The following is a 21,238-nucleotide window of genomic DNA, read 5'->3' on the forward strand; positions in this document are numbered from 1 at the left end:
TAGGGTTTAACTTTTACAACCTTTGCATTAACACTATTAAATATTATAATTAGTGCTATAATAAGATTCTTAAAAATTGATATGCAAATTGGACACAAGTATTTTAACAGACTTTAGGATGTATATATTATTTGTGCATGCACAAACTCAAATGGCATCTGTGTGTGAAACCACAGCTCTTCACAAACACTAGACATACAAAGTATATGCCTAAACTGCCTGGATAAATTGGCTACAGTAGATCCCTCTTTTGCACATCTTGCAATTCATGTTCAGTGATTTTTTTTATACAAGCACCTAAAGGAATTTGTTGTGAATATCTGGCTGAAGAGGGGGAATAATATCTCTTATAACCAAGTGTTTATTTGTAAACAGGTCTATTAAGCTTATTTCAACCTGGAGAAGGTATGCAATATGTTAGGAGCAGAAAAGGGGAAGGGCAGTGATAAAGAGGGAGGGCCAGAGGGAGGGAAATGTGCAGAGACTGCAGAGAATTTAACATTTACAGGAAGAAATGTGGGAACATCAAAGGAGCTGACATCTAGAAGCTCCACTAGCAAACTTCAGGTAGGGACAGCCTTGGCTAAAACACCACTAAAATGCTGACAATCAGTCAAGCTCTGGTAGCCCTGATTGTGTTTTTTCTAGTCATGCAGTTTCTGAAACTGCAACAGGCAAGTAAACGCTTTCCCCCGGGACCAGTTCCCCTGCCACTTGTTGGAAACTTGTTGCAGATGAAATTTCAGTTTCATCGTGATCTCCTCATGAAGGTATGTGTTTTCAGATACTCCTAGTTAATTAATAGTATAATAGCTAAGAGCAGAAGTGAAATTTCTTGGTAACTTTCAATTGTTTTTCATTTAAAAAAAATATAGTCTAAGTACTGTACACATGAAAATTAATTACTAAACTCTGTCACCCTTTAGTGTGGAATGTCACACTCACATGAATCCTGATGATTATAGGTATGTAGTAATATTTGGGATAATATTTCTGACTTGTGAAGAGAGAAAAGGCATATATTTTTTTTAAAAGAAGAACTGTTATACTGTTGAAATTTGCAGACACATCTGTTTTTATCCTTTGGAGCACTGTGATTTTCTAGTTTGGTCTTCAAATGGTTGCTTGAAAGGACATACTGTCCGTAGTATCAAAACAGTTGGAAAAAAAACACCAAAATGACAATTCTATTCAGGTGGCACTTGATTTGAGGGGCAAGGAAGGAGAGAATGCTGTTGCCGCTTATCAGGCTCTCGTTGGTCCTTCCTGATCATTCTTACACTGAATCCATCATGTTCAATCTGTGATACTATATTCAATGCCATAGCCACCAGCTGGGATAAAGATAATGCAAACTAATTGTTATGTCCTCAATGTATGATCAAGCAGAAAGTGACACTAAGCTTTGAGGAAGAAAGATCTTATTTAAGAGCCAATGTCCAAAAGTATTGTAATGTGAGAAGTAGAAAGTGACCAGTCCCATCATTGGGATCTAATTACGGTGCAAATAACCAAGAGCTACTTCCATAATGTTGTGTCCTGTGGTGATAAATGTGGTAGCAGAGGCTCATAGTTTCATAGTGCTTAGGGTCAGAAGGAACCTAAACAGATCATTAGGTCCGACCCCCTGCCCCAGGCAGGAACGAGTGTGGGGTCATACCACCCCAGCCAAATATCTGTCCAGCTTCCTCTTGAAGACCCCCAAAGTAGGAAAGAGCACCACCTCCCTTAGGAGTCCATTCCAGAGCCTGGCAGCCCTAACTGTAACGTAATGTCTCCTGATGTCCAGCCTGAACCTCATCCTTGGGACCAGGTTCTGTTTGCATGACTGATTGAATTCTGCCAAATCTTCGGTCAGGAGCCAATCAGACAATAAGACACAGTCATGTCTGTGCTGGCTCAGTTAGTCCCTTTCTCAGTACAAGACACGGGGTGGTTGGTGGCACTAAGGACCACTGGAGTTCCCAGCAGGTGCAGATACCTGGTGTTTACTAGGTAACCACATGTGTGGAGCATGCTCTGAAGTGCACAGACCTGTTATACATGCATGTCAGGAGGATGTGAACTACAGGCTTTATTCAAGCTGACTCAGGCTGCAAAAGTTATTTGGGATTTAATGGAAAGAAACCGTTTGACCTATTAGGGACATGTAAGAAAAGCCAGAGAAACCAGCATGGGCTCTTATACAACAGCTCACCTGTCCCCAGAAAGTTAGGGTGCTCACCTTGAGACACCTTGGGTGCTTGTACATGTGATGGTCATCACAGCATACACGTGACAAAAATGTAATTTGTGTGGGTTAATGGCATCACATATTACACATGTGCCAGTTTTGGGGGGTTTGGATGAGTTTGCATTGTTGCAAACTAAACTATTGTAGTTTAGTTCGCAACATCACAAATTGCAATGATGCAGCTATCAGCTCACTCCCCCTGGCTGCGGGAGAGACGGCCAGGCTCTGCAGAATAAAAGGATTGGGCTCTTCGATGCTTCTGCCTTTAGTAGGTGCCTGCTGAAAGCAGAAGTGGTGAGGAGCCTGATCCTTTTTTCTTCTGGAGGAGCCTGCCTGCCTCTCCCTTACCTGGGGGGAGAGCTGCTGGTAGGCCAAGAGGCCCCTGAGTTGCAGGGAGCCCCAGTCTCTCTCTCCATGGCAGTGGCACCCCCCAAGGCTGCCCAGGCAGATTGCTAGTGGGCTGGGTGCTGCCCCAGCTTGGAGGCAGCATCCAACCCAATCCAGCTCTTCCTCACACCCACACACTGGAAGCCCATTGGGTGCTGCTCTCTGGGTGGGCTCAGGGAAGTTGGACCAGGTCAGGTGCTGCCTCCAAGCTGGGGCAGCACCCGGCCCACTACCAGCCTGCTCGGATGGCCCTGGCAGACGATGCTGCTGCAGAGGGAAGGACTGGGAGCCCTCACAGCTCAGGAGCTGCTCGGCCAGTCAGCAGCTTGACCCCCAGTCATGGGCAGGCTCTGGCTCTGACAAAAAAGAGAAAAGGATCAGGCCCCTTGCTGTAACATGATGGAAAACTGAAATGATAGGTTTCAATTAAAACCGTGGGGACTAAATCCCCATCATGTGTACAAGCAGCCCTTGGTTCAGATCCCTGCCCAGAAACTGGCAGAGTATAGATTTGAACTCAGATCTCCTGCCTCTTAGGTGAGTACCCTGACCACTGAGTGATGGGGTACTTGTGAGCAGGGTGCTCATAATCTCAACTGTTGGAGCTCTTTTGTTGTGTGTAAAAATGCCTCGCAGAGCCAGGGAATGATTCTAGCTTGGTACTTCAGGCATTCCCCTGAAGGGTGGGACACCCACATACAGTCCCTGTTTCAGTGGATACGGGGGTCTTATGCAAAGTGGAATGGTTTCTATAGGTGTTAAGATCTAGCCTATTGCCTGCCAGATGAAGCACTCGAGTTGGAGGTGGGAGAATTGGAATAGAGCCCTTCAAGCAGAGGAGAAAACTGAAGCCAGGTCTCTCATACCCTGAGTAAGTGCTCTAGCCACAGAGCTGTTGTGTTAAAAGTCATTCTTTACATCACTATATTCAATCTTATGAAACTAACCCTGAAAAACCCTTCCTGACAAAATGATGAAGCAAAGTTTATAAACAGTTCCAGGACACTTGAGCAGTATCTGCTGATTTGGCGTGGGCATTTATGACCTGTGTTTTCCTGGCATTGATTATTCTACAGCTGGCAAAAACCCATGGTGACATCTTCACTTTATGGTTTGGAAGGACCCCCATCATTATCCTGAATGGATTTCATGCAGTGAAGGATGGTCTGACCACCCACCCTGAAGATGTTTCTGGGCGCCTATTGAGTCCTTTCTTCAAAACAATGGCAAAAGGAAAAGGTGAGAAGGTCTTGGCACATAAATTGCATAGGGATGCTGACAGTTCATTGAATGTGGCTACTCCCACATTTCATAAGCACTCATGGATAGAAATGGCAGATTGCTATAAAGAGCTAGTGCTGTGTGACCAGGAAGCTTGAAAAAAAAGCAGAGTAAAGAGCCCCTGGGTAGCAGTGAAGTGGAAACTCTTGAGACAAATAATGGCCAACAAGAAGCTTGTCTGCAGTATTCACTGGGTCACAGAGAGAGGTCATGTACTGAACTAGTGTGGGCTAGTGGCCCAGATGCAAGATGAGGCTGGGCACTGCTCCTATCCCACCCTGCAAGCTAAGTAGAAATTCCAGGTGAAAATCTGTCCTGGTGGTAGGGGTGTTTTGATGGGTGACAGAGAAATTTACTGGGAAAACAAGAACACAATATTGCTCCCAGTGCCTTTGTCTCTTGCAAAATGGGACACAGCAGTATTTCACCACAAAAGGCAGAACAGCAGATAAATATTCTTCTTACCTAATTCCCATACTTTTGTTATGCAGGATATAACTGGTACACCTAATTCATAGATTCATAGATGTTAGGGTCGGAAGGGACCTCAATAGATCATCGAGTCCGACCCCCTGCATAGGCAGGAAAGAGTGCTGGGTCTAGATGACCCCAGCTAGATGCTTATCTAACTTCCTCTTGAAGACCCCCAGGGCAAGGGAGAGCACCACCTCCCTTGGGAGCCCGTTCCAGACCCTGGCCACTAACTGTGAAGAAGTTCTTCCTAATGTCCAGTCTAAATCTGCTCTCTGCTAGCTTGTGGCCATTATTTCTTGTAACCCCCGGGGGTGCCTTGGTGAATAAATACTCACCGATTCCCTTCTGTGCCCCCGTGATGAACTTATAGGCAGCCACAAGGTCACCTCTCAACCTTCTCTTGCAGAGGCTGAAAAGGTCCAGTTTCTCTAGTCTCTCCTCGTAGGGCTTGGTCTGCAAGCCCTTAACCATACGAGTGGCCCTTCTCTGGACCCTCTCCAGGTTATCTGCATCCTTCTTGAATTGCGGCGCCCAGAATTGCACGCAGTACTCCAACTGCGGTCTGACCAGCGCCCTATAGAGGGGAAGTATCACCTGCTTCGACCTATTCGTCATGCATCTGCTGATGCACGATAAAGTGCCATTGGCTTTTCTGATGGCTTTGTCACACTGCCGACTCATGTTCATCTTGGAGTCCACTAGGACTCCAAGATCCCTTTCCACTTCTGTGCCACCCAGCAGGTCATTCCCTAGGCTGTAGGTGTGCTGGACATTTTTCCTCCCTAGGTGCAGCACTTTGCATTTCTCCTTGTTGAACTGCATTCTGTTGTTTTCTGCCCACTTGTCTAACCTGTCCAGGTCTGCTTGCAGCTGTTCCCTGCCCTCCGGCATGTCCACGCTGGAGGGCAGGGCTGGCAAACTCTTGGCACCATGAGTGAGTCTTGCAACAAGCATTGGAGGAGCTCTCGTACCTAAGCTGTTTACAGTAGCCTTTGATATTTGGCAGCCCAGCCCTTGGTTTGGAGGAGTGTCTCTTCTTTGTACCATAAAACACCACTCAAGTTTTCCTTGCTGTAAGCTACTAAAAATCACCATTTCTCCTCTCTCATTTGTGTTCACTCATGGAAGCCACTGGCTATCTGTTAAAACAAAAAACCACCCACAAGCGTTCCAAGACCAGACTCCTACTGCTATCACCCAGCACATGCTTTACTGGGACCACCTGGGAGGTGCCCAAGTGCCTGTAGGAAGCAGAAGAATGCATTCCTGACCAGAACAAGCATGTGGCCCTGAAATCTCATCTACTTCTCTGGGTCACCAATATCCCCCAGTGTCCCCTGGTAACCCTTTCTGGATACTGTGAGTTATGTGAATGTATTGAATCTACATGTGTGAATCTCAAATTACTTTCTGTTGAATCTGCTAATGCCTATATATATATAGTTTTACTTTATGTTTACAATAGTTTACAATACATTCTGTGCCTGCCAGTCTGGCAGCACTTCTTCCTGCACTTGTAGCTGGACAAAGATAACAGACACTAAATGTGGTAGGAGCTACCTTAATTTCCAGCGGCTAGGTTGTGGGGAAAAGAGAGAGAGATGAATTGGAATGGGCTTTACCCAGACATTTCCGGAACTCAGCACCTAGCCCCAGTGGCAGCATCTTCCAGAAATGCATCAAGTCTTGCTTTGAAAACTGCTAACAATGGCAAGTCCGGCACTTCTCTTGGTAGATTGTTCCCATGTTTAATCCCCTGCTCACACGTGCACTTTATTTCTCATTTAAATGTTTGGTTTCAGCTTCCAGCCACTGGTTCTGGTTAGGTCTTTTTTTCTGCTAGATTAAACAGCTCTTTAGTATCTGGCATTTTCTCATACCTCATATTCCAAGAAGTGGGAAATGTGTTTTTTCAGTAAAATGTTTCTATGCACTAAATAGTAGTGTGACAGGAAACTAATTCCTCAGGTATTATGTTGGCAACTGGTCGCAACTGGAAGCAACAGAGGCGCTTTGGGATGATGATCTTACGTAACCTGGGAATGGGGAAGAAAGGTCTGGAGTACCGCGTACAAGAGGAGGCACGTCACCTGCTGGAGTACTTTGCAAGTATGAAAGGTATATATGTCTGCTAAAAAATGAGCCCTTTTATGTTGCAGAACCATATTTTTGGTATGTGAACTAATGGCTGGGTTGGTTTCTGCTCCAGAGTGGAGCATTTGCAGATCTTGGAGTCCTATAATGGACCCCAGGGAATGGAATGACAATGCAGAGAGCGCTTAGGCCTGTATTTTCATACTGACCTGAGAAATGTCCTTCTTCAGAACTACTTAGAAAAGAATGGACATGGGAACTACGACTGGGGTGTTGGACGTCTGTTTTAAAATGGTAATGTTGAAAGGGATCTATGGATCAGCTAGTCCCTTTATCTTTGATGTTCTTCACTAAAATGTATGGGTACTTCCCTATCACTCTTTGTCAGGCCATGCCTCTCTTGGTCTGCTCCCGGGTACTATGTAAACCAGTACAGCCTGTTCCATGGTCAGGTTGTTGGCGACTAAACGGACACCCCCACCTGGGCAAGCCAGTGTGAGGAGGGTGTGTGGACACCCAGCAGGACTAAAAACAAGACCTGTCAAAGGGTAGATGAGATCCCTGGGAGCCAACAGCCATCCATACCTGGAGAGGAGATGGGCGCTGCCAGGTCATTGTGCCTGAAGAATCACCAATGATGCAAAACAACTCAACTAACCTCATCAGAATGGAGGAGGGTTGTTACAGCATCTAATGCTTTAAATATAATAAGGCAAGAAGAAATAGGTATGGAAGGTCTTGTTTCAAGATCATATTCTCCTTGAGGCCACCTGTTTCTTGTCTGTCTGTTACAAGACTGACTTGGGTCTGAATATGAAAAGTGTGGGGATGGTAGGTCTATCTTCATTCTTGAAGTGTAGGTCATGTTCACTCATTATGAATTTCATAAAAAAGAAGGGCTAGAAAGAACCTCAGGAGGTCATATAGTTCCAACTCTTACTCAAGGCAAGGTCATCCCTAGCTAAACTGTCCTAAGCAAGCTGGTCTAACCCATGGGCTAGCTAGACAATCCATGAGCAGCAGTGGTGGCATTAAGCTCCACAGTTGTCAGAGCTGCTGTTTCAGTGCAGCTCCAGACCCCAGATATTTAAAGATGCTTCTGCTTACCTCCCCCACCCCACCCCACCGCTCCCTTTTCCCCTGTCACTGTTCTTGTGCAACAGAGATGACCAAAACCTCTTTTCAGAAGTGAACACGAGGTGGGGAGGCAAGTGGTATTAATCCCTTGAGTTCTGGAGATTAATGCCACTACTGCAGCCACAAGCCCCATGGTCCAGATGACCTACATCCACGAGCTGGATACAGCTTAGAAGCTGTATGGTTGACATCCCTGGTCTAACTTAATCTTAAAAAAAGTGGGTAGAAACCCTCTTGCGTAACTACCAGGCAGAATGCCAAAACATGAAAAACACCCTTTTCTTTGCCACAAGTAAAATGGGGGGGGGGGGGGGAAGAGGGGGTATAAGGGCAATAATAATATCCTGCCACTTGGAGGACAGGATGTGGTTTGCTAAAATTCCTATTTAAAAATGTATGAAATTTACTTTTGCTGACCAAACCAGGATCCCCCAGTTAGATATTGGCTTTCCTTGCCCTAGATCTGTTAAATTAAATTAAAATCACTGGAAGAACTTTGACTTTTTAATATTTATACCTGAGTGTCATCAGTTCTATTCTTAATAATGTCCCTGCTATAGGGATATTAAAATCTAAAGATGAATATTTCCAGTTCCAATAAAATTAAGGCATTTGTCTATTCAGGTTTTGGAGAGAGCACAGGGAAAGCTTCCTTTAGTGATGACAGCTGAGAAAGTTTTATTTATTGTCCATCTAAGTTCCCGTTCTCATGATTTCTAAATGCTGCTTAGGTTTTATTGTGGTGCTAATGATGTCATGGTACCTAGAGCACTGGATAGACATCTTGAAAATTTTAAATACAAACTTTTTTTTTCAGAAGCTCATCCTTCAGCTTCTGTCAATTTGAAGGCTCTGATGCAATTCTTAAGACTTTGTATGTAGTCCTTCTGGTTTTGTTCTAGTTCATCCTCAGCTGGATAGAGCCAGTGCCCTGTGGTCTGGGCTCTAAATTACTTATGCTTGTCTATCATGCTTTGGTGTAAATATGTACTTGTAAGAGGGAGGCTGCTCCAGGGATTCCTGGGTGAGATTTCATCCACTCATGAGCTATGACCTAATTGCTCACTGCCTTAGGGGCAATTTTGTGGCCTCCTCATCTCCCCTTTTAGCCATTCCCAAGTCTCACAGATGCTGTCTCCCTTGTTGGGACCTTGACCTATTTGGCTTCCACCCCTTTTCTCTTGCTGGGCTGCTTAGCTCAGAGCCACTGTGTTGGACTTGGTTTCAGCACTCGTCTCGCCCTATCTCAGGGTTTGGGCCTCTGGCCCTGGTTCTCACCTCTTGGATGCCCTGGTTTTCCCCTCTTGGGCTTCAGGTCCCTGGCCTTGTCTCCACCCCTCTCAGGTACTGGTTCTGCCTCTCTTAGGTTCTGGGTGCTTGGCCTTGATCCTTGCCCCTCTTGGGTGCTGGGCCCCTGGCCCTACTTAGCTACCACTTGTTGTGGTGGTCTCAAGCTTTGACTTCACCCCTTCTCAGATGCCACTGGTCAGTGCCTTGCCTGGCCCTTGGCTGGGCTCAGAGGCTGCATACACACATACTAAGTTGACTTAAAATAAGGCAACTTAACTAAATCGACTTAAGTTAGGCCATGTCAGACTGTACACACATACAGTTCCTTGACATGGTGGCAGCCATCTTGTGAGTTGACTTAACTAACGCAACTCAAGATAATATACCTTGGAGGTGGATTACTTTGCACCGCATTTAAGTTAACTCTGTTCCACATATATGTGCACACTTAGATAGTTAAGCTGACTTAAAGTTAAGTTAGCTTAACTATTAGAAAGTTAATACATGCAGTCACGTGCCCCTCAGGCACCACTTGGACCTCCAGAACCACCTCTCACAGTCCCACCCAAATCACTAGTATAAAATATAACAAAGAAATAAGCCCACTAGCTATAACTAGGGCCCTACCGAATTCATGGTGGAGGTGAGCTACGCAGCAAGGAACCTGCAAGATTAAAGGAGCCAGTGTGCAGCCCGCTTCTGCTGTGAATGCAGTAGGGCCCTAGCTGTAACATCAACTAACCTGCTCTGGATCTGAACATAAACAGTGGCTAGTGGCTACCTGTCTGTACAACAAGGCTTTCCCTTATCCTGGGTCATATTCCTATGCAAGGCAGCAGCATTCTGTTTGCCTTCCCCAGTGTAGCACCGGTGCTAGCTAGCAGCTCTCCTGGCCCCTCCTGCTCTAGAGCTCCTTCCTTTGAAGCCTTCAGGGCCAGACTGCCTATGTAGGCTCAGGCCGTGAGTTTATATGCACACTAAGCAGCCATCACAGGTGTGTTCATTCTGACCCTAAGGCCTTGCCTGCCTGCCCTTGCAGCTGCTTAGTTGCCATAGGCAAAGGGAGACAAAATTATTTGAGGGGGCTGAGGTAAGCAGGTAAGTCTGTGGGGGTTGGGGTGGAGGGAGGGGAAAGAGCCATGGGGGCAGGGCAGATTGAGGCCCCCAAGGTGAGAGAGGGAGCAGGGCAGAGGCAGGTGCAGGGGCTGGGGTGAATGGGGCCCTGACGACCAGGTTGAGGAACAATCCAAGCCTGGGAGGCTCATCCAGGGGCACTGGGGGGCTTCCACCGCTGCATGCACCCCAGCAGAGACGCAGAGGGTACATGTCCCCCATGATCTGTGTGCAGGGAGGGGCGGCTGGCACTGCTTTGCTCCCTGCTGCTGCTGTAGCTGCCTGTGGAGCTGTGCAATGCCATGTGCATCCCAAAGCATCACCCTGCTCCCAGGGCAGCTGCAACGGGGCACACAGCCCAGCCTGCAGTGGCAGCCGCCACTGCTCTCACACAGACTGGGGAGGCATGTGCCCCCTGGGCCTCTCTTCTGCTGCAGAAGCCCCCCCCCATGCCACTGGACAAGCCACCCAGGCTCTGATTGTCCCACCACCTGGCTAAGCCAGGGCCCCAATCACCTCAGCCCCTGCCCCTTCCTTTGCCCTACTTCCTCCTTCACCGCTGGGGCCTCAATCTGCCCTCCCTCCCTAGCACCTTCCCCTTCACAGAATAGATCAATACTTTCCTGCCCTGCTGGGCAGCCAGTGATCCACATGCTGTGCTGCGATCCTGCCTGCATGCATGCCCCTCCCTACCCCTGCTGCAGCTGCCTGGAGCCCACGGCCGGGCTGTCTTGCAGCCCTACCCACTGCCCCGCATTTGGCGGGGCTGAGCCCTGTTAGCCCCAGCCTTCTGCCACCTATGTTAGCTGCTGTTTGCAGCCCTTGCCCCTGAGCAGCCTGGCTGTCTGTCCCTTGTGCCTGTTACTGTTGGCTTTTGGCTACAGCAGCTAGTTTCTTCCAGCTCACCCTGCTGCAGTTTCCTCTCAAGCAGCAGGAGCCTTCTGGCTCCGTTACATCCTTCTATCCAGCAGTCTAACTGTGTGGCACAGATTGCATTTGGTGAACCATTTAGTATCTTCTCTTCCTCATAAGAGGAGGAAGAGAAGAAATGCATCAGGAAACACTAATACTGTTGGTTTATTATTGTACTTGCAGGAAAACCCTTGGATCCATCCTTCCCCCTTTTCCATTCAATCTCAAATGTCATTTGTGCTGTTGTTTTTGGATATCGCTTCCCCAGTGAGGATGAAAATTTCCACAAACTGCTTAAAGCCACTGAGAATATCTTCAGATTTGGGGGCAGCCTCGGTTATAGTGTGAGTAAATATTCTGTTGTATGTTTTCTGAAACAGAAAAGGAGAAATGCAGGGGCAGTATTTGATGAGTAGAATTGTCTTAGATGACGGGACTCATTTACCATCTCCTATGTGGTATCCCTGTGCAGTACCTTGAGACACAGAACTACCTATCTCCAAAGGCATCTTCATCTTTGACTGTTTGTAGATGTCAGGCCTCACTCACAACCTCAGCAAAAACCATTGGGCCCCTAAAATTTTCCCACTTCGTCAGGTTGAGGAAGTCTCTGCAGTTGGTGTGTGCTCTTCCTGGATGGATTGAAAAGTAAAGAAGCCAGAGGCTGGGCTGCATGCATACCAGCCCAGCCTCTGGCTTCTTTACTTATCGATCCATCCAGGAAGAGCACAGATCAACTGCAGAGACTTCCTCAGCCTGACGATGGGTTTTTAAACCCAAAATCTTGCTTAAAACTTTTTTTCCGACCATTTAAGTTGGTCTAACAACAAATATCAGATTCACCCAAAGAACCTTGTCTGCCTATGTCCTTAGACCAACACGGTTACAGCCTACACCCCACAATAAACTCAGCCTTTGGAAAGATCTAAAATGACCCCACTAATGTCAAATAATTCAAGGCATCTCTTACTTGTCTCTCCCACAGTTGTATGAATTCTTTCCCTGGATTATGGACCACCTCCCAGGACCTCACAAGAAGGCACTCTCTTCCTATGAGGTCCTGAATTCTTTTGCAAGGAAGGAGATCAGAAAGCATCTGGAGAGAGGAATACCAGACAACCCTGAGGATTTCATTGACTACTACCTGGCTGAGATAGAAAAAGTGAGTGACTGCTGCATATTCATACTTTCATGGACTTTAATGCCTAAAGAACCATTAGTTTATCTTGTCTTACCAGCAGTATATGACAGGCCCATTCACTTCACCCAGTTCCTCTGGAGTTTAACCCAGTTACTTGGATTTGTCTACAGCACATCTTCCAGGGAGGCATCCAAACCTGCTCTAAAGACATCAAGAGAAGGAGAATTCCCCCCCCCCCCCCCTTCCTTGGGAGTCTGCTCAGTGGCTAACCACCCGCGTTGTTAAAAGTTGGTCCAGTATTTAGGCAAGCAAAGTTCTTTGGATAGATGTGATATATTTTATTAGATCAACTAAATAGATGGAAAAAAGTTTTCTGCAAGCTGTCAGGTGCAAACACTCTTTGTCCAGCATAGGGGGTCTCTGCTGGGGTTGTGTGTTCTCCAAGGTAGCAGAGAAGCTAATTTACAACATGCAAGTCTGTGTAAATGCAAATGAGTGGAAATTTGGAAGATGATGAGTAGAGATGGGGATGTATCCAGTAGATTTATGAAGTGAATCTACTCCCTCTCTGATCTGTCAGGTCTAATCCTCAAAGAGAATTTACAAAATACCTTTTGTAGACAAGCCTACGAAATTCACTTCATAAATGTACTGGATACAAAAAAATCATGGACTTAATATAGACACTGGATTGATGACACATTACAACCTTCCTGACATCTGACACTCCAGGTAACCTGCCTTCAGCTGACCACTTGCATTTCTTCACACATTTCCCTCCCCACCCCGCCATCTCTACCCATTGTCTTCCAAACTTCCACTCATTTGCAGTCACAGACCTGCATGTTGTAGATTAACTTCTTTTCTACTGTGCAGTACACTTAACACCCGTAGAGTCTCCCTATGCCTGATGATGAGTGTTTGTGCCCAAAAGCTTGCAAATAATTTTTTTCCAACTATTTAGCTTGTCCAATAAAAGATATTACATCTACCCAAAAAACCTTTTCTGCCTATGTCCATAGACCAAGATGGCTACAACCAACAGCCCGTGCAGTATTTTGCCACTGAATTTGCCTTCCAGACAATGGTTCTAATTTGGCCATTTTACACTAGATTAAGGAAGGCATTAAGACAAACATATCAGTTGTTTCTGGAATTTCAATTGCTAAAATACCCATTCTCCACTTTCAACATCATTGCTTATGCTTCTTTTCAAGTTCTTGGTGCACTTTCCTCCCTGGCCACCTCCTCATTTACCCAGTTATCCTCCTATTATATGTTTATTTCCAACTTGAGATACTGTGGTTTATATATAATATAAACATCCACTAGGCATGAAAATAGGTTAAATGAGCAGGCCTGGATAACTTGTATCCAAGAGTCTTAAAAAAGCTGTTTAAGCTGATGTCTGGCTCGCTGATGCCATTTTGAATAAATCTTGCAATATCAGAAACATTCCAGAAGACAAGATGGTGTGAATGTATTGTCAGTGTCCAAAGATGATCTGAGTAACTAGAGACCACTTAGCCCGATAACAGTCCTGGGATCAAATTATGAGACAACAAAAATACAGAGAATTCAGACCTGAATCAGTGAATAAGCACCTTTAAGATGCCATTAAGATTAAGTAAAAGATCTATAAGGAACAAAAAAAGGAATTGATCAGTAAGGAGAGATATCTTTCTTTGATCAAAGAATGCAGCAATGAAGTGAGATTAGGGCAGGTAAACCTTTGGCCAAACCTTGCAAAGAATGAAACAACTAGCAAAAGCTTCTGTAACCATATAAAAAGACAACCAAACGGGAACACGCCTTCCTGTCTTGTGTTCCCATGCTGTTTGTAGTGCTTTGTGGTTTACCTCAGGGGAAAAATAACAACTTGTGAGGCTTCATGAACAACATGCTCTGGTGTATACTTTCCAGTAAGTACTTGTTTAGGCTAATATTCATGAAACTTTTATAATTTAGAACCATTTTCATGAGTATGTCAAATTCTAGTACTTGGGATTAACAAATTGTTACAGCCAGACTGCTAGCAGTGGTGGAGCCCTGCCACTTTGTTTGCAGAGGTATTTTTTCTCTTTGTATTAGTCAACCAAATACAATTTCTAAAGCTTTTCAAAGTGTTTCTGTTTCACAAAGTAATGCATGGTGCACATTGCACCTGTAGGCACAGCAGTGTAATCCTCCTCATCCTTACATGGATTTTCCTGCCTTTTGTGTGCTTACCTCAACTTTGTGCTTGTTATCTTCAGGCTAAAGATAGAACCAAATCTGCATATGATGAAGACAACTTGGCTCATTCTGTAATTGACCTTTTTTTGGGTGGGTCAGAGACCACATCCACTACCCTGCACTGGGGCCTGCTCTACATGGTGGCCTATCCAGACATCCAAGGTGAGAGCGAGGGGACAAGGATGTCATTCCTATATGACAGTAACCAATTCTGGCCTTTTTATTAGATTACTATAAATGTAAGCAGTAGCTAAATTCACTCACAGGCCCAGGCAGAGAACAAAGGAGTTCCCATTATACAGACACAGTCACTGTGGTGTGCCTTCTGGCAACAGGAATTATTTCAATACAATGCAGAATGGCTTCTCTTTGCTAATTAACAGTGATACTGTCATTAAATAAACCATTATATTCCTATACATGTAGGTAGAAAAGGGAAATGAAGATGAGGGATGTGGTTCCCTAGAAGGGGAGCAACTTGATGATTGGTTGGACGAGGTTGTCCTGTTGGTAAATGTTGCTATAATAGAACTGCAGCTGCGCATGTGTGTTATGTCATGGCTGCAGAGCACTTTCAGGGGCCCAACTGCATGAAAAATGTAACTTGTGTAAGCACCCTTAGAGGGTCTCTGCTAGCAGGGCTCCTGCCCCTGTAACTGCCAGTGCTGTGGTGGCTGGTCCCTTGGCGTGCACACATCTCTGCTGTGTTACCAGATTTGTCCATCACTTTGGGGTGCGCTCATTTATAGGGATACGTTTTTAGGGTCTTTGTAATTCTATCAATATGCTGCTTATGTTATTTGTGTTTCTATACGGAGCTGTATCTCTCCCTTCTGCAAGTCCACATCCCCAATGGAGCTATCTTGTAGGACTCAGTTTCAATGGGACTGGGTTCCTCCAGTCACCAAATCAGTCATATACACACACAGATTAACGTGACACACCTGACCCAGCCGGGTTGATCAGCATGGACAGGCTGACACCCTCATATGCCAGGAATCAGTTCATTAAGGTAACAATAAAATGCAGTCAGACACAAGCACACAGGTAAACAGAATACCTCTGAATCCGGCTGGGTGTCCAGCTGACACCCTTATGGGCCAGCATTCAGTTCATAAAGGCACGTCAGAGCCAAACTGGGTCAATCAGCCTGTGCAAGCTGATCCCCTTATGTGTTTCAAACTCTATATGTCCCAATCTTTTAACCTAACTGTCCTAGTAGTGCTAGCTTCTTGATGAGCAGACCCCACAGTATTTCTGGGCTTCACAGGGATCTTTAGCTTAGATAAAAGAAGCGTTGCTGCAGAGCAAGTGGGGAAGGAGAAATAGAGAAGGAAAAATGTACCCAGTTACTACTGGTTTGACTATAAAAGTTATTTATTGCTAAGTATATGAAATGTATAATGGTACATGGTAACAGACATGCAAAGGAAAACAAACAAAAACAATTACAATACTACCCTGGTTTCACTAACTATTTGGGGAAACTTAGCTCAAGCTTAACTAATACAATTCAGGTTCAGAAATCTATGACGAGAGAGAGAGCTGGGGTCTCACCAGTCCAAGGCACTCAGGTTGCAATGCTGACAGGTAAAATTCTTAGCACAGTCCTTGAAGGGAGACGATCTGTTTCTTCCAGCTTCTCGAGAGCAACAGTGGATGGTGTCAGAGAGATTTCTCTTTTGAAGCACACCATTTGCTGCTTTTACAGCTTTTTTTTATACCCTCAGTTTAGCTTCTTCAAAGCATTATTCCAATTATGTAAATAATTGTCTTTTCTATTAACAAGGGGTTATCTGGTTTGGAACATCTCAAGAAACTGATTAACAACAAGGAAAAATATAAGTTTGTAAGGAGTAACCCACACTTGGAAGCCAGCTTGAAATTCTTATGTATAAGAGATATACCAGATGGGATACCTCATTGTTTCTTCTCAGCTAGCTTGCAGCATCAGGGTTTTGTATTTTTACCTGTTGTGAATAAGCCTCAGCTTAGCATGATTTTTCCAGATCTTACTGTAGTCTTTTAACAGACTTAAGGGGATTATTGGAGTGTTTATAAACTTTGTGGGGAGGACTTCTACCAGTCATCCCGGGAAAAGTATGACAACATTTGTGGTCAGGGCTCCAATGGGGTGGATGCTGTGATGAACCCTTAACCATTGTTCAAATGTTGCCCATGCCCTCTCTGACTCGGTCTCTTGACTCAGCATTCCCTAGCCTGGCAACCAAGTTTTAGTCAATCAAGTTTAAATAGGCCTCCCATACTGGGACCGGGGAATGTATGGCCCAAGATGCCTATTAAACTTTACTTCTGCTTAGTTCTGATAAATGAGGTGTGTGTGTGTGTGGCGGGGACAAATAGAAAAAGTCCTTTGTAAGTCCAGCAAGCTGGGTGCCAGGGCTCCCTCAGGAACACAGAGCTGACAGGTAACAGCTGAAAGGAGCTCTTCCATCATCAGAACAATGCCAGGTCCCAAGACAACAGGTAACGGAAGCCACCTTCTGCTAACAGAACTGGGTCCATATAGTGGAGGTTTTCCTGCAGAGCTGCATTGACCACTGGGTTCATCTTTCCATACCCAGAACCCAATGCAGCTCTGTCAACAGAACTCTCATATGTGGACAGGGTCTTAGAGGAGAACTGAGAGACACCTGAGGCTGCAGCCTTTTACATCATTAATCTTGAATACTGGAATGTGCCTGCACATTTTTTGAAATGGCTTCTCCCTTGTGGGCCCATATGCACTGCAAAGTTCTGCTGGGATAGCTTCATAAAAAGATGAAAAACTCTAGCTGGAAAGACCCCTGGTGTGGATATAGCTGAGCCAGCAGACAATGACATCCATCAGCAAAAATACTGTTCTTCAGAGAAGTGGAGTGACTGTGCTGTCAGAAAACCATCTTTGGCTAAGATATTCCACATCTCTGTGAGGGTGTTCTGCTGGCAGAGCTACGGTGGCATGCCCCTGTGGTGCAAACCAGCCTTGAGTGCTGGTGTGCTTGAATTTGGGAGGTAATGCAGCCCCAGAACAAACTTGATATCAGCAAGAAACCTTTCTGAACATTAGGAAGTGGAATTCCAGCAGGTGCTGACATCCTGGGCTAGCCTCTGCTGGCAATGCCTAGTTAATCCTATGTGTCAGATTGCTGGCTGCCTTCTCTGAGCAGGCGGAAACATGTAAAGAATGGTTGATTATGAAATTAGCTCTTTTTGACGGGAAGGGACAAGTGGGAGGCTTCCCTGCTTCCTAGTGATTGTTTAAAGGGCTTACCTGCGTCTGTAACATCAGGAAAAGGATGAGATTGTAATTGCATCTTTTGTCTGGTGATTCTAAAGTGACCACGTCTTGCCTTGAACTTTACAGAGTATTTAATAGAATAATGCTCCCAACAGCCTTGTGAGGTAGGTGAACGTAAGTAGTATTATCCCCACTTCACAGGTGGAGAGAATCAGGCTAAGCAGTAAAGGACCAGAGTTTGAAATGGATTCTGACCTTGCTCTTTTCAGCAGTGCAGCACCAAAGTCTCATGTCCCTTTGACACTGATATTGAGGGGCAGCAGTGCTGAGCAGAGCAATGCCTAAATCTGGGTCAGGCCAACTGTGCCCAAGGAAATCAATGCTAGAAATAAGATCTGATCTCAGGAGTGCCTGGTTCTTCTGGTGTTCAGACCCATAGACCACAATGTTTACATCTGTGTATCTTTATTTCTGAAAAAAATATAATAATTTCTATTTTAAACTGTTTTCTTACCACTCTGATCATCCAAAAGGGAGCTGACAGGGCCTCATAACAAATGTGCATAATTTGAAATATATGATGTGCTTTTCTTATCTGAGAAAGTGAATGTTCCTCCTCAGAGAAAGTGCAGCAGGAGCTGGAAGCTGTTCTGGGGTCTTCCCAATTAATCTGCTATGAGGATCGGAGGAAAGTGCCCTACACGAATGCTGTGATTCATGAGATCCAGCGTTTCAGCAATATTATTTCAGTTGGGATGCCCAGAATATGTGTGAGGAAGACAGAGTTGTTGGGGTTTCCCCTTAGCAAGGTAAAGTGTTTTTGTCATCATTTTTTCATGCTTTAGGAAGAGGTGTGAGCTCTTTTCAACTTCTACAATCCCATCAACAGAGCAAGGCATGCTTAGGAAATCCTACCAGTGTGTGCTTCCAAAGGCACTTTACATTTCTCAGTAAATGCTACTGCAAATGTTGAGATAAGCCATGTAGCACCTTAAAAGCAGAGCTGCATGATGAAGATCACTCTTTATTGGGGAGTGGAACTTCACAGAAAGAACAATTTGCACAGAGGACCTTGGTGATCCCATTTTTGTTCCTATTCTGCCATACCAAGAAGTATCTGCCAGCCAGGTTCCCAGACTGCCTCTACAGATGCCAAACTTCTTGGACATTTTGTATTTCCAAGAGAGCTGACTCAGTGGCACAACTTCCCCTTAAATGTGTAGTTATACTAATGCTATTAAACTAATAGACTCTTACAAATTCAGATTAATATAACTCATCAGATGATTACTGTAACCTATCCTGTCTCAAGGAATTTCTCTGGCTGTTTCAACCTTCCAACTCTGCTGTAAAACAGACCTTCTTTATACATGTCCTCATCTAGATTTGATTGTTTAGGCTCATGTTCAGTAGTGAAAGTGCTATTTGTATCATGAAAAGTGTCACTTGGCAGGAAAAGCACTATTCTCAATGTCAAACTTAGAAATGACACAATGAAAAAAAATTCATTGTTCAGTTCAACTCCTAGCTTACTACTCATAAGGCAGACTTCTCACAATATGATTTTCCACTCATGAAAAATATATGAGAGCTAATAGTTGTCTAAGTCTGTGATATCCTCCTTGCAGGGCACCATTGTTCTCCCCAATATAGCCTCTTCCCTGTACGATCCCGAGCAGTGGAAGAGCCCTCGGCAGTTCAACCCTGGTCACTTCCTGGATAAAGATGGAAACTTTGTGAGTCAAGAAGCCTTCTTGCCATTTTCAGCAGGTAAACCCTGACCATGCAAACCCTTATGCAGAGATTAGATGGGAAGGGTAGTGTCTATTCAAAGTCTGTGAGAGAAGTGTATAAACCATTCTGCTGGGAATGACCATAAGGAATAGGATGCTCAAAATGCCTATTTGGCATGATGCCTTTCAAGCTTTCCTGAGGCTTTGTGACAGCTAGTAATATATCTCAATCCTACTGAAAATGTTTGTTCTACAACATGAAAAATGAATGTGGAAACCCAGAGATACACGGAGAAGAACACTGTTTTGCTCTGTGCCCATGTGGAAGCTCTGCGCTAATAAATAAAGTTAAAACCTAATACATGTTGGGATGTATCAGACTAAGTGGGGAAAGAGTGCAGGTGAGCAACTTTACAATCTTTTAAACACTGAAGGGAAAGAAAGAGGAAAGAATCACAATGCCAATACTAAAACAAGAGTTGACATGTACTGTGTGGATCCAGTGCTCCCTAAGACAGGGGCTGGGAACCTATAACCTGTGGACTGGATCTGGCCCATGGAGCCTTTGGTTCTGGCCTATGGAGCTGTGGCTTCAGTGGTGAGGATCTGCCTGCACTGTACTACAGCTGGGTGCTTAGGGCTCCAGGAAAGGGGGGCTCTCCCTGTGCCATACCACAGCTGAGAAGCAAGGAAAAGCAGTGGAGATGGCCGAGTCCTATTGCTTCATAACCAAGCTGGGTCATTTTCCAGTCCCTTGCTAGAAACACTGCTGACTCCTGCCCTATGGCATAGGAAAAGGCTTTGTTTAGACTTGGTTTGGACCCTGTTTCCTGGGGTCTAGTGATAGGAGCGTGGGGATGATTCCTTGGTAATTGCACTTGGGTTTCTTGGTTTATCCTGCACAGTCAAGGCAAAAAGATTTGCTGCTAAACCCACATGCAAGTAACTAGGACACATTGCATCTGGGTCATATATTTCAAAAGCATTTACAAACGGCCATGCAGACATTTCCTGTATCTGAGCTGTGGCCTCAGCATCTTCCACAGGAGGAGAATTCGAGGAGGACAAGGACTTGAAAGAATTCTTTTAAGTATTTTATTGGGTATTGAGATAACTGGAATTTGAATTTGAAGCCAAAGGAACACCTGGTTTCTTTGAACTGTGGGTAGAATATTTCAAAGGCAGTATTACAAGAAGTTTCAGTTCTATATTAATCACTGCACTGGCCCCAAAGAAAAGATGCTATATCAACAAAATATCTCCTGTTTTCTGGTGTATGAACACGATCTGTGGGAATATAAAACACTTGGAAATTTACTGTCCTTCCTCTCTCCCTCCAGGACACCGTGTGTGTTTAGGAGAGAACCTGGCAAGAACTGAGCTCTTCATTTTCTTCTCCAACCTGCTGCGGGCATTCACACTCAGGCTGGGAGAGGGAGTGAAGCAAGTCAATATAGAGCCTGTTTTCACAAGCACATTGCAGCCCCATCCATACAGAGTTTGTGCAATTCCTCGCTAGTCTGCAATACATCGCAGATGGCAGGCTGGCACACTAGACATCTAGTTTGGTGCTGTGAATTTCCTTTGTGAAGTTTTAATCTTGGTGTTTTTTTCTAATGCTGGTGTCAATGTGTCCCATCAACAGAAACTCTTTCAAGCTACTTGATTGTGGGAATGCTCATGCACAGTTATACTTTCATCTTACATGGCAGAACATTGTGATGAATTTCTTGTTGCTAGGTCACAAGTAAAAAACATAAAGGAAGCAACTGGAATTGGCCTTTGTTTATGGCTGATTTGGATTAGGTAACCTGTAAATTATGATACCTATTAGGAAAGGTACATTGTGTCTTGAAATCTGTAGGAGAAAAGTGGGGAGAGTAGATCTAGGGGAAGGACTTAGGCTAAAGTATGACAGCAAATGAGAAGAAGATAGCTTTAGGGAAAATCCTGTTTTCCTTATTTTT

General features: G+C 44.8%; 1 protein-coding gene and 1 long non-coding RNA gene across 4 annotated transcripts in view; one reads left to right on the top strand and one right to left on the bottom strand.

Moving 5' to 3' along the window:
• LOC132251452 (uncharacterized) overlaps positions 1-21,238 on the bottom strand; it is a 157,774-nt gene that overhangs the window by 95,176 nt on the left and 41,360 nt on the right. The gene's annotated exons all lie outside the window — the stretch shown is intronic.
• On the top strand, positions 400-21,036 carry LOC102562472 (cytochrome P450 2J6). Of its 3 annotated transcripts, none has more exons than XM_059731223.1 (9): positions 400-567; positions 3,697-3,859; positions 6,344-6,493; positions 11,105-11,265; positions 11,907-12,083; positions 14,318-14,459; positions 18,160-18,347; positions 19,167-19,308; positions 20,612-21,036. In XM_059731223.1, exons 1-9 carry the CDS (start codon positions 415-417, stop codon positions 20,788-20,790), a joined length of 1,455 nt encoding a protein of 484 aa, XP_059587206.1. In that variant the 5' UTR covers positions 400-414; the 3' UTR covers positions 20,791-21,036. The 3 variants fall into 3 exon arrangements, with proteins under 3 accessions (XP_059587206.1, XP_006262987.2, XP_019351802.1); XM_006262925.3 differs by having other exon boundaries at positions 490-770; XM_019496257.2 differs by having other exon boundaries at positions 490-770; positions 19,167-19,274; positions 20,612-20,724.

This window comes from Alligator mississippiensis, chromosome 7 (assembly GCF_030867095.1).
Source record: "Alligator mississippiensis isolate rAllMis1 chromosome 7, rAllMis1, whole genome shotgun sequence".
Taxonomy (NCBI): Eukaryota; Metazoa; Chordata; order Crocodylia; family Alligatoridae; genus Alligator; species Alligator mississippiensis.